Consider the following 12389-nt stretch of genomic DNA (forward strand, 5'->3'; position numbering starts at 1 on the left):
GCAACAACTTATTTCCCCGTCGCATTGCTAAATTGAAGAAGTCGACGCTGGAGAAGAGCGCGGCATGATACAAGTCCTGAACAGGGCTCTTCGACGAGTGGATATGACGCATCAGTGGGCACGAAGACTGGAAAGTAGATAATGCTTGACGTGCTTTCGAAATAGGGCTGTTGTGAGGTTTCAGTGGCACTTGTACGATCTGCAAAGCTTCCTTACACAAAGTCCCTTGTTAAGCCCTTACTTTTACATGTCCACATCCGCAGGATTACTGTCCTAGAGGTGTAATTGTAATAACAGACATATTCATTCGTTTCAATCGAAATCGTTCATTCCATCTCAGGCTCACAAAGAGCGATCAAGAGCTACATGATGATCACGAAAGAAAGGCTGTCGTATAAGCTTCTGCTATCGAGAGCTGCCCAGAGTGATTTAACTAGCCGATGGCGGCTGCGGCCACTTGTCCAGCACTGTCTCCTCACCCGTAATCGTCAGTTTGATCTCTGCCTGCGTGGGCTCATCAAGCAGCAACGTATACTCTCCCGGATACACAACTGTGTTACCCATCTGGTCGACTCGCGCCAACGTTCCGAGCGTGAGGGCGAGTGACGCCATCTTCGTCTGACCACCAGAGATGTCTCTCATTCGTGCGTAAGAAACCAGAGTCTTGAGTGGGTAGGGCTTCGGCCCAGCTTCACCCTTGATGAACGTTAGAGCGACGAAGTCAGAGGTTCGGTTACCCTTGTTTGTAACCGTAACTTCTAGTGGAGGAACGTCGCATAGATCTGAGTATTTTTGCGTGCAGTTACTCATCAGTTCCTGGATGTTGTAGGTAAGGCCTTGGCTACTGCTGAAGTTCGCTGCAAAAGTGGTGTAGTGCAAGCCAAAGCCAAACGGCTGTACGGACTCGTTGTACCAGCGGTAGGTTCGACCGGGGCTGTCGGCGTCTGGGCGCAGGTTCATGTCCAACATGGAGAGTTCCGTGTAGCTCGCAGGATATTGCGTGATTGGTAGACGGCCCGCGACTGCATGCGCACCAGAGATGACTTGCATGACTGCTGAACCACCGTCTTGACCCGGCCAGTTGGCCCAGATTACTGAGTTGACACCTTCCATGGACAGGAGGGGCGAGTTGTCGACCATGTCTCCCAGCACAACGACGACAAGAGGCTTGCCGATCTTAGCCAACTTGGTGATGAGTTCGACTTGTGCGCTGGGCCAGCTGATGCTCGTACGGTCGAAGCCCTCTGCCGCTGCTGAAGTATCTAGCCCACCGAAGTAGATGATGTAATCGGAGCCTTGCGCTGCGTTGAGCGCATTCGTCGTCCAGTTATCCCGAGCGCTGGAGTTTTGCAAGACAGGACCTGTGGCAATGGACATTTTCAGGCCAAGCTGCGTACCAGCCCATACTGGCGTACGCAGGTAAGGAGCAGGGCCGCTGTAGATACCAGACAGCTTCGAAGAGTCGTTAGCCCAGAACCCGATCATAGCGACATTGGTTCCATTGGAAAGCGGGAGTGGAAGCGTATCATCGTTCTTGAGCATAACCAGGCCTTCGGATGCAACCTGCAAAGAGAGTCGCTGTGCTTCCGGCGTGTTGACATCGTTGATGCCTAGGTCTGCGTATACAGCTCCAGCACCATCAAAGTACCCGGCGCGGACGAGCCCTTCATATTGACGCGTAAGAGCTCTGTCTACAGTGGAGATATTCATGAGTCCTTGACTCCAAGCTCCAGGAATATCGGAAGATCCTGAGTACTCGCAGCTGTTATCCATGCCAGCGTTGAATGCCACTGCAGTGCCCTCAGCAAGCGTTTTGGTGTAGTTGTGGTTCTCAGAGATATCGGCGACGGCCTCGCAGTCGCTGGTGATGTAGTTGTTGCTCTCCGTCCAATTCCAGTGGTCGCGCAAAATGGTCTGGAGAACGTATGTATCGGCACATGTGGGGACGCCGTTGACAGCATTGTAAGAACACATGAATGATCCGACTTTTGAGTCCCGTGCACATTGCTGGAACGGAGGCATATAGTATTCTGCTAGATCTTGCATCGAGATCTTGGCGTCGAAGTGGTGGCGATCGGTGCCGCCCCAGGCCTCCATATCGTAGCCAACGTAGTGCTTGCATGTCGCAATGATCTTTCGTTGTGCCTGGTCACCTTCTAGTCCTGCCAGTAGGCTCTTTGTATAGCCCTTGATTCTCAGTATGTCTTCTCCGGGTGTTTCTGAACCACGGCCCCAACGAGGATCGCGGAATGGGTTGATGTCGGGAGTCCAAAAGTCCACAGGAGCCACACCACCGTTGCCGAACGCACGTGCTTCATTTCCGATGATATTGGCGACCTGATGAATAAGGTCATCGTCAAAGGCAGCCGACATGAGCAATGGCATGGGGAAAGAGGTGGCATTTGTGAAGGGTTTGGTGAAGTTGATACCCGGAGCCCCAGCTACACCGTGCAATGCTTCTCCCCACCAGTTGTAAGCTGGAAGACCGAGTCGAGCAGCGCCCTTGGATTTGCTGCCTCTATTAGCTTGGTATTCTTCGAGACTCGCAGTGAGCGTCTACCTCATCAAGTTATCGAGCTTCTCCGCCGTCTCCATAGCTGCGACGAGAGCGGCTGCCCTCTCGGTTGGTGGAGCATTGACATCGCAAATCTTATTGTCTTTCAGCGGACCATTAACGCAGTCAGGACCTATCGCGTAGGTGGTCGACAATAACGCAGCACCGAACAGAAGGATGGATGAGGCTGAATGCACCATGGCTACGACGGGTGAACTTCTGTTGCTAGACGATATAGGTACAACTTTTTGAGATTCCCGACCCTTTATGGCTTCCCTGCCGTACCATTTCCAAGAATCATCATGTTGCCAAGGTACTGAATTAAGCCGGAATAGAACCCGGCCATGCTCTACTCTACCTTTACATGAGAACGTAATAATAATTGACCAAGCTACCCCGCGTGTACGAGCCCCAGATCTGCATGGTGTTGCTCCACGATCGACCCGTGAGAATAGGCGATATTCAGCCACCGGGTCCAACAAAACACGATGCGCATGTCATATTGCATCACCCGTAGTGCCTCGGTTGACTTTAAGCGACTGTTTTATTGTAACCACAACGCCTAAGTAGCGTAACAGCGGGTAGCTAACAGCGGCACAGCTCGTTCCCGCATGGATACCAACGGTTGAAAGCATTGCGACCGGTGCTTAGCTGCTTTAGCCTTCCTGGGGCTTATTATTTGGGAAGACTTTGCTGCTCAAGTCGAACACAGGAAGTGGGCATGGAATTCCCACGGCTTCGCAAGCGGTAAGAATTGCAAGGTACCAGCCAGATATTAAGCCCAGAAAGCCAAAACCTCCTGCGCATTTCAGCAACGTGTTGATGTGTTCAACATCGGCTTCTGTTGTGGCTGATGCGACGGAAAAATCGGCGGCGGCGATAAAAGCGAAGAGCATGACGAGACCAAAGAATGTGGCGGTAAAGAAGAGGTTGACACGAAGCGTTCCTATCAAGAAGACAAAGCTAGCGAGTACCCTGCATGACGATTAGATATCGGACATCATGCGCATATGGACTGGATGGCCTCGCTTACATTGAGACGTTGTGGAAGCCCTGGGATGCGTTATAGGCTGCACCATTCGCGCCTCCCAATTCTCCGAATGCAGAAGTGGTTTGATGTATGGGATCCTGCTGGTACGCCAGACTACCCCAATGACTTCCGTATATGAGAAAAACTGCCATAGGAAACGCTGATACAGATTAGCATCAGATAAGCAGCAGAATACGATTCACATACTGTTGCCGAGAATAAACTCAGCGATGCCAGCGACATTCATGGCTAAGGCACCGAAGAAATAGTAGTCGGCGCTGAGACCGACCAAGCTTTGTGGAGCAACTGCTCCTTGGAAGCCGCAGAGAATCAAGATGGTTGAAGTATATGGAACCAAAAAGCCAATGAGACCGAGCAATGTTGGGTTGGCGAACCGTTTCGCGAGATCTCCACGGCGTGGAGCAGATGGCTGGAAAAAGAGGCGCTCATACTGTTCGGGAGACAGAGCTACAGTGACCTGACGGCTCAATGGCGAACCGTTGCCTGCGATTGGCATGCCATTGTGCTCGGTCATTTCGTGATCAATCTTGACAGTATCAGACATGGTTAGAGGTGGCGCTTTCAAGGTCGATGATGGTGGAGTTGCGGGTGCGACGATAGATAGTCGAAGGGGGTTCTGGAGGAGGAACAGGAGCGCGTAATCGTGTCTTCACAGAAGGCGGCATGATGGCTATAATGCAGTACCAAGATAGCCTTCGTAGAGGCGTGAAACGGCACACGGCTCAGGCATCCACATCTGGTCGTCGTCATCTCTCGACCGAACCGAGGCATGTTGCCGGTCTCTGGCGACTTAACCCCAGATTTCTCCGCATCCATCTCCACATTTGCTGCGACGTCCAGGCCAGACACGGGTTGTAGAATTATGTCCGATTGAACCCGAGAGCTTGGGATGCGCTAATTGGTGGACGGTAGGAAAGACGGCAGATCAAGCGTTGACAAGCGGTGCGAAGCATTACGTTCCGCGGACTAGGCAACGTGACGCTAGGCAGAGAAGAGGCAATAGGCCGCGAATGACATCAATAACGAGCGCCTCTTGTTTCTACTCTCAAAGCCGTTAGTTCTTTTTCCACATTTACACCGATGTGTAGAACGTATTTCAAATTACGGCTAGAGTCATCTGTCTTGACGAAGTAGTGCACGCGCTTGAACGTGTTATAGTTCAAGCCCGTTCATCGTAGCGTTGAAGGCACTCTCGTCGACGGGACCTGCACTCCGCTTCCATGCTTCAATCTTCCGTTTTTCGTCCAGAATTTCGGGGTCGCTCGGGCATAATTCAACCAGTTGATCGATCGTGTCGACTGCGACCGGAATCAGGGTCAGCACTCCCGATAACCTACTGAACTTTGCATAATAAAATATGCTGTGCAAATGTTGTGCCGGGGATGGTTTCCATGAGTGCTCAATTCCCCAGTATTCTGCCTCCATACCACGTTTCACGTTCTCGTATGCATATTGGATGCTAGGTATGGCATTGCGATTTCCTTCTTCGAGCCACAGGAGGAAATAAGCCACGATGTGGAGGTTGGCAGTGTAGTGAAGCTCTGCGACCTTTCCTACGAACGGAGAGCCGCCCTTTTCAACGACGCGGGTCCACATGGGCCCATCGACCGCTTTCATAATTTCCTTAATAACTTTGAACCAATGCGCTGAACCATTACGGTTTCCTCGCTCGCACAATTTTGTACCTTGTGCCACGCGCGCTCTCCATGACTCGATCAAGTCGTCGAGGTCGTCAAATTTGTCTCGTGCGAGGTCCTTTAGGGCTGATCGAACCAGGGATTCGTCGACTATGCCACTAATGTCGACGTTTGGTACGTCACTGATTGTTCGGCGGAAGGGTTCCAGTAGCTCCTTTTGTACTTTAGTGGAGGAGAAGTATGTCGTTGGGGCCTCTGTTTGATACGGTGGAACTATAGCGGCCAGTCCAAGCTCAATGCTTATCAGCACAACGTCCATATGGTCCTCCAGGAGATCATCTCCTCGCATGATAGCTTGGCATAGGAGTTCAAGGTCTCGAAAAAGCATGATAATGTTGCATGGCCACAGGGACTCTGAAGGTGGTAGATCTCACTGACAATCATACTTGCTGTTCCCTATGGTGACATGTATGGCATGACCCCGGAAATCCCTGGTCGCAGGATCACTGGAGGAGGCTCCAAATCCATGGTCGACGGCTAGAAAAGGTACGTCGTTCTGCATGAGCATATGCGAAAAATACAGACCGCCATTGCAAGTCACGAGCACAAAGCGGTTAACCTTGATCATGACGTTGTAGCCTTCGGAGTACACTTGCTTGTTGACGCGTAAAATGCTCGGGCTGAAGTGCTCTAGGGTGTTCATATCGTCCGTGACAGTATCAGGCTGTGGAAAGTACATAGCAAAATCCCGTAGATTTTGTCGCGGACTTCGCGGGGAAGGTCGAGGAAGCGAAAGGCGGCCATTTCTGCTGATGTGTCTGAGACTAATGAAGGTGATGTTGATGTTGTAGCCAACTTGCGGTACGCGTTGGGCGAGGATCACTTTATAAATAGTGGGTACCCTGGCCGTCTAGTACATTGTTAGTTAGTCACAATACCGCAGGTCGGCAAGCCCCACACTAAGTGGAATATCAAGGAAACTTTGTCGAACGAAAGTAGCTACAGACTTCCAATGGGTCTCTTGTACACTGGGATCGCAACATCTGGATCGTATTCGGACTGCACGACTTTACTGCCTGGCGGGAAGGTCAAATTGGTTTTATTAGGCAGTTCGCATTCATTTGGTGCGTCGCTCGCCACCATCCATTTGCTCTCCAAGCCCGCTTGTCTTGCGATGTCTTTCTTCACCCGATACACAATTTCTGGTCGTGGTATAATGCTGCCTACAGCTTCCAGTGTCCTGCTATCTTCCGGCTCATCAGGCGTAGCTATAACCCACGTAGGATCGTTGTACCGCTCTCTGATATGGTTGGCGCCTGAACAAAAAAGTGTTTTCTGCTCAAAGTCGTCAGGGATTGGGATATGCACATTGACATGCTACAAGTCGTTTGAGATGTGTGTATTGGCAACACTGTAGCTGGCGAACTGCATGACAACATCACAGATATCCATGCGTATCTTGTAAAGAGTGTTTAGGCTTTCAGCTAGCCTATTTGCAACATCGTCTGCAGTGGCGAAGCCCTCAATGTACCAGATTCCCCCATCGTGCGGCGTATGGGAGTCGGTGACGAGCAAGGGGTCTTGTTCGGGATATGCTCGCATTGAGTCCGCATGAGAAAGATGCGACCACTCACGCTTGTCCTTGATGAAAAGCTCTTCCGCAGGGTATGGAGAGCGCAAAGTAACGCCGATGCCGAACAGTTCCTGAATTCTGTTCAGTTGAGCTGATGTAAGGTCGGCGGTAAGGAGAGCGAGAAGACGCTGCTTGTCGTAGTGAAGGTTAGGAATGTAGACCATGATTGTACGAACTGGATTGAGAGTGAGCATTACACAGCCTAAGGAGAATAGGCTTATATCTTTGTGTGTTCACGGTGGTCTCGTATCTAGCATTAAAGCACAACTTTAATGACCGGCGCGAAGCCAGCCAGGCAACAGGCAGAGCTAAGTGTGCTCGCTCTTCTTGGTCGTATCTAGATTGTCAGTCACTAAGCTATGTAGTGAGTAATGTTGAGACAAAGGCAGTTCTATCTACGCGTCCTAGGTAGCCAATGACGTAAATGCGGGCTTGAAGCATGGATGGGGTGCGTCGCGTGTTGATGCCTTAAGATGTTCCTGGCTATAGGATGCGTAGTGGGGGAGCTGCAAGCCACTACGATGGAGCCTGAAGATGGGGTGCATTGGTTCCATCAGGTTCGGCCCACGTTGATTCCGGAGGTTGATATTGATCATGCAGGGTGACAAGTTCGACGTGTGCTCTCTTCAGTGGTCAGGTGTGTGATGAAGGGCGGTGGTTGGTGTGTGGTGCTGGCTGTGTAGGTCGGTGTGGAAGCTATTAGACCCTGCTTTTGCCATCCCCACATGCTTTTGCCAGTCCAGCGCAGGAGCATGTCGCGACTATAACGCGACAGCTGCTACTGCTCCCATCTATATTACAACTACCAGGCCGTTAATCGTCGCACACCCCACCTGCGGTAGTGCGTAATTTGGAGTGCATTGATCAGCATAGGCCCCTGAATCGCAGCGCCGAATGGCCACGACTCCCCCGGCTCGCGACAGAGCTTCTTCGGAAAGCCTGCCAGTCGGGAGTCCGCTGCCCAAGAAACTGCCCGCCCCCTCAACACCCACGAGCTCCATCCGCCGCATGATGGCTGCCAATGCGCCTTCTCCAGCCTCGAAAGAGGGTGCTCCACCCCGTCGCTCGACTGCAACCAGCGGCACTGCTGCGAGTGCCCGTCGACCTACTGCCGCATCAGCAAGCACGGCGCGAACGCCCACGAGCGCGTCAAAAGCCCCCACCACAGCGACATCACGCACAAGCACAGTTGGATCCAGCTTGAACAAGCCGCCTACGCGTCCAGCGGCAGGCACTACAGCCCGCAGAACCATCTCGTCTTCCAAGACCGCATCCGATGCCGAGCCAGACCTGTCTTCTGTGACGTCGGGGGACGAGAAGAAGAGAACACCAGCAGTGCGCCGGACGCCCGTCACATCATCCACTGCCTCGCGACCATCGCCGGCTAAGCCAACGTCGCGCCAATCCCTTGCCTCCTCGACCACCACGCCCACGAGTGCAGCCAAGCGTCCCGCGACAACACGCCCATCCGCAGAGGCAGCCACGACCCGCGCAACCCCGCGTGCTTCTCTGGCTTCATCGACACGCCCGACCCCTACCCGACTAGCGGCAGGAGCGAGAGCTGCAGGCGCAACACCAAAGGTGCCGTCGGGACACGCGAAGAAGCTGTCCGTCTCTGCCCCTCCACCCCCAGCACCGGAGACCGAGGATACAGCAGAGGGAGCGTGAGTGGGGCCACGAGCATCTGAATTGCCATGAGCTAATTTGTCCGCAGTGAGAGCCCCGTTATCGTATCCCCGCGCCGCATTGCGCCCCTCAAAGACAAGGCCGCGTCTGACAATGAAGCCGGAAACCGCAGGAGCGCTCTCGAGCCCATCAGGGCATCGCTGGCGAAACTCGGCGAAGAGCCGCCGCGACCGGATACTGCGCCGACGGGACGTGCCGAAATGGATGTGGAGATGAAAAGGCGGAGCGCTCAGATCATGCAGGACTTCTTCAAGGAGACCAACCTACGCGACAAGCTGCAGGAGCAATGCGAAGACCTCACCCGTGAAGTCGACAACCTCCATTCCGAAAAGGACAAGCTGCGCAAACAGCTGGCCGATGCCCAGGCCGCCATTGTCGAAAAGGACAAGGCCATCTCAGGCGGCTCAGATGCCTCGCCATCAGAGCAACGCGCCCACACAATCCTCGTCGAGGACATGGAAAAGAAGTTTGCGAGAGAGACCAAGCAGCTGGAAGAGCAGAGCCAACAGCTCGAGGAGGAGAAGAAGGCTGCGCAGGAGAGAGAAGCTACCGAAGCTGCCAAGGCCAGCGAGCTGCAGCAGGTCCTCGACGATCTGAATGCCGAGCTGGAACAACAGGGACGTCAATGGGACGAGGAGAAGAAGAGGCTTGTCGAGCAAGCCACACAAATCGAGGAGCTCACCCAAGAGGTCACCACACTCCGACAAGAGCGCGACAGCCTCTCCCAAGAGCTGGATATCGCCAAGAAGACATTGGAAAATCTCGAGACAAAATTCACAGAGCTCGAGCAGAGCCAGTCGGACAATCTCCGTGCGCGCGATGCTAAGATCACCGAGCTGACCAAGACTGTCGGCGAGTACGTGGAACAGGTTGCTTCTCGGGAGGAAATACACAACAACGCCCTGCAAGAAGCGCAGCGATCCCTCGAATCAAAGTCAACAGAGTCTTCGGCAGCGGTTGAGCAACTCCAATCCGAGATCGAATCGATACACCAGAAGCACACGGATGAACTACGCATCAAGGAAGACACCATTGCGTCCCACCTCCAGACCCAGAAAGAACTACAGGACGATATTGCCAAACTGCAAGAGCGGGCCGACCAAGTCTCTGCGGACCTAGAGAAAGAACGCAATGCGCACGCAGAACAGATGCAAGCCAAAATCGAGGAGCTCCAGAAAAGCTCAGAGAGTGAGCTACGCGCGAGAGAGGATGAGCTTTCCGGCCATCTCAAGTCCATTGACGGTCTTCAGGAGCAGATTGTGGCGCTTCAACAAGGCTCGACCGATGGTGCCAAAGTAGCTGAAGAGCTCCACAAGCAAATTCAGGATCTGAAGGAGTCACACGAAGCTGCAATCAAGGTCAAGACTGATGAGTGTGACGAGCTTGTCCGACAACTGGATGCCATTAACGATCAGCTTACCACTGATGCTGCCGAACTCGAGCAGCTTAGGGAAGAGACCGCTAGTTTGCGCAGCACTATCGAAACACTTGAGAAAGCCTCGCAGCAGCAAGAGTCTCAACACGCTTCCGACATGGCCAAGGTTCAAGCTGAGCTGAATGAGGCAAACAAGAAGATGGAAGCCCAAAAAGCAGAGCTTGATACCATGCATGATAAACACAAACAAGATCTCCGCGTCATCGGCGAGGACTACGAGCGTGAAATCGAGTCTCTGAGAGCGGATCTGGAAGGAGACGCCACAAAGCGACTCAATACCCTGCAAGCCGACTACGATTCACTCGTCGCTGAAAAGAACGATACTTTAAGAGAGCACGAGGGTGTACTTGCCGAGCGGTCCACGGAACTGGAAGCTCTGAAGAAAGACCTGACGGATGCCAAGGAGAACTCCGCCCGTGCAACGCAAAATCGCGACGATGCTCTTGCCAAACTCAAGGATGTCGAAGAAGAGAAGGCTACTCTCGCAGAAGCTCATGGCACTTCCCAGTCACTTGTTGCTGATCTTCAAGCTCGCGTTGACAACCTTACTCAGGAAGTTGCTGCTGTCGAAGGTCTTCAGTCTAAACTAGACCGATTAGAAGAGGAGAAATCGGCCACCATGGAGGCACATGCCATGTCTCAGTCAATCATTGCTGATCTGCAAGCTCGTCATGACTCTTTGTTGGAAGACAAGACTTCGGCTGAAGATGCACACAGTCGCGCAATTGAAGCCTTGAAACAGGATTCTGAGAGCCAGACAAAGCAGCTACTCAGTGAGCTGGAGTCCAAATATGATGCTTTACTGGCAGAGAAGAAAGCTACTGAAGAGGAACACCTCAACGCCCTCAAATCTCTAAAGCAGGATGCCGATGCCTCATCCAGGCGAACGATCGAAGAGCTCCAATCCAAGTACGACGCTCTACTAATCGAGAAGAGCACAGCCGAGCAAGCACACGAACAAGCCATGGAGTCCTTGAAGCAAGACTCTGAAAGTCAGTCGAGGCAACTAACCAGTGAGCTCCAATCGAAATACGATGCTTTGCTAGAGGAGAAGAAAGCCACTGAAGAGGAATACCACAATACCATCGAATTCTTGAAGCAGAGTGCCGATACTACTTCCAAGCAGACGGTCGACGAGCTTCAGTCCAAGTACGACGCTTTACTAGACGAGAAGACTGCAGCTGAGGAAGCGCACAAACACGCCATGGAAGCTTTGAAGGAAGAATCAAAGACCACATTGAAACAACACCTCGACGAGCTTCAAACAAAGTACGATACACTGCTAGAGGAGAAGACTGCGACTGAAGCAACCCACTCTCAGACGATAGAAGCCTTGAAGGCGGAGTCGGAGAGCAAGACCAAATCGATTTTAGGCGAACTTCAATCCAAGTACGACGCGCTATTGGAAGAGAAGTCTTCTGCAGACGACGAACATAGCCGCATTGTCGTGCAGCTGAAGGAAGAAGCAGACAGCACATCGAAGCAACTGTTGGGCGAGCTCCAAGCCAAGTATGATCGAGTAGAGGAGGATATGAAGAGCACATCTGAAGCTTTGAACGCTTTGCAGCTCAAGTACGATGCTGTCACTGGAGACATGAGCAGCAGTGAAGGAAGCCACAAGGCTGAGATTGAGAATTTGCAGAGTCAACGGGACGACCTCTCCAAGCGACTTTCAGACCTTGAAAAGAGCCACGCAGATTCGCTCACAGAGCAGCTGATGGCCCAAGAAACGCACACCAAGGCACTCGAAACGCAACAAGCCGAGATCGAACAGAAGTATGCCAGCCTACTAGAGATTATGCAAAGCGATGCAGATCGTTTAGAACAAGAGAAGTCAGCGGCACTTTCAGGAAAGCAATCCGCACTTAATGAGCTTGCTACTCTTAAAAAAGAACTGCACGCTGAAATTGATGAACTCAAGAAAGGACAGTCAACGAGAAATCAAGGTAGTCCAACTGGAGCTGATGAAATAGCTCAAAGGTACGAGATGCTTCTCGCCGAAAAGGCTGCCGCCGACAAGGAGCATCAGGAAGCCGTAGCAAAGCTCAAGGAGTCGCTTACGCAGGACCACGAACGAGCATTCTCAAAGCTACAATCCGAGTACAATGCGTTGCAGGAAAGAGCTGCCAAGACAGATCAAGAACAAAGTGATGCTATCGAGCTACTGAAGGAGGAGTTCAAGACAGGCCATTCGAACGATATGGCGGCTCTAAGGCAGCAGCTTGGAGACGTACAGAAACGGCACTCTGATCTCACAGAGCAGAAAGCATCCATGGACCAGGCACATGAGGAAGCTATCAGTGAGCTCATGGCCGGTATGGAAGCTAGTACCAACGACGCCTTGCAGCAACTGCGTGAGAAGTACGATGCCCTCACTGCCGAATTGGAGGCGG

General features: G+C 52.4%; 5 protein-coding genes across 5 annotated transcripts; 1 reads left to right on the top strand and 4 right to left on the bottom strand.

Annotated features, from left to right (window-relative positions):
• Positions 1-392: 392 nt before the first annotated feature.
• Positions 393-2102, bottom strand: CC77DRAFT_1026437 (hypothetical protein; the record flags this gene model as incomplete). The annotated part of the gene is made up of 1 exon (XM_018526260.1): positions 393-2102. A coding segment is annotated over exon 1 (1664 nt), but the record flags the coding sequence as incomplete, so codon positions are not given.
• An 880-nt stretch (positions 2103-2982) lies between these two features.
• On the bottom strand, positions 2983-4453 carry CC77DRAFT_599773 (hypothetical protein). Its single transcript, XM_018532424.1, has 3 exons — positions 3792-4453; positions 3588-3744; positions 2983-3529 (listed from the first exon to the last, which is right to left on the bottom strand). The coding sequence occupies exons 1-3, from the start codon at positions 4147-4149 to the stop codon at positions 3211-3213; spliced, it is 834 nt and encodes a 277-aa protein (XP_018379126.1). The 5' UTR covers positions 4150-4453; the 3' UTR covers positions 2983-3210.
• A 304-nt stretch (positions 4454-4757) lies between these two features.
• On the bottom strand, positions 4758-6046 carry CC77DRAFT_1014616 (hypothetical protein; the record flags this gene model as incomplete). The annotated part of the gene is made up of 3 exons (XM_018523906.1): positions 4758-5515; positions 5681-5966; positions 6011-6046. 3 exons carry the CDS (start codon positions 6044-6046, stop codon positions 4758-4760), a joined length of 1080 nt encoding a protein of 359 aa, XP_018379127.1.
• A 218-nt stretch (positions 6047-6264) lies between these two features.
• Positions 6265-7174, bottom strand: CC77DRAFT_1026440 (hypothetical protein). Its single transcript, XM_018526261.1, has one exon. The coding sequence runs from the start codon at positions 7037-7039 to the stop codon at positions 6620-6622; it is 420 nt and encodes a 139-aa protein (XP_018379128.1). The 5' UTR covers positions 7040-7174; the 3' UTR covers positions 6265-6619.
• Positions 7175-7572: 398 nt separating this feature from the next.
• On the top strand, positions 7573-8652 carry CC77DRAFT_602165 (hypothetical protein). The gene has a single exon (XM_018532426.1). The coding sequence runs from the start codon at positions 7770-7772 to the stop codon at positions 8541-8543; it is 774 nt and encodes a 257-aa protein (XP_018379129.1). The 5' UTR covers positions 7573-7769; the 3' UTR covers positions 8544-8652.
• Positions 8653-12389: the final 3737 nt, after the last annotated feature.

The sequence above is a fragment of the Alternaria alternata genome (genome assembly GCF_001642055.1).
Source record: "Alternaria alternata strain SRC1lrK2f unplaced genomic scaffold CC77scaffold_39, whole genome shotgun sequence".
NCBI lineage: Eukaryota > Fungi > Ascomycota > Dothideomycetes > Pleosporales > Pleosporaceae > Alternaria > Alternaria alternata.

Excerpts from the sequence above, each read along its gene's own strand:
- CC77DRAFT_599773 (XM_018532424.1), bottom strand. The coding sequence starts at position 4,149 with ATGTCTGATACTGTCAAGATTGATCACGAAATGACCGAGCACAATGGC. Across the intron at positions 3,745-3,791 it reads TGAGTTTATTCTCGGCAACA|CGTTTCCTATGGCAGTTTTT; the intron begins GTATGTGAATCG and ends AATCTGTATCAG. Across the intron at positions 3,530-3,587 it reads GGCTTCCACAACGTCTCAAT|GGTACTCGCTAGCTTTGTCT; the intron begins GTAAGCGAGGCC and ends ATCGTCATGCAG.
- CC77DRAFT_1026440 (XM_018526261.1), bottom strand. The coding sequence starts at position 7,039 with ATGGTCTACATTCCTAACCTTCACTACGACAAGCAGCGTCTTCTCGCT.
- CC77DRAFT_602165 (XM_018532426.1), top strand. The coding sequence starts at position 7,770 with ATGGCCACGACTCCCCCGGCTCGCGACAGAGCTTCTTCGGAAAGCCTG.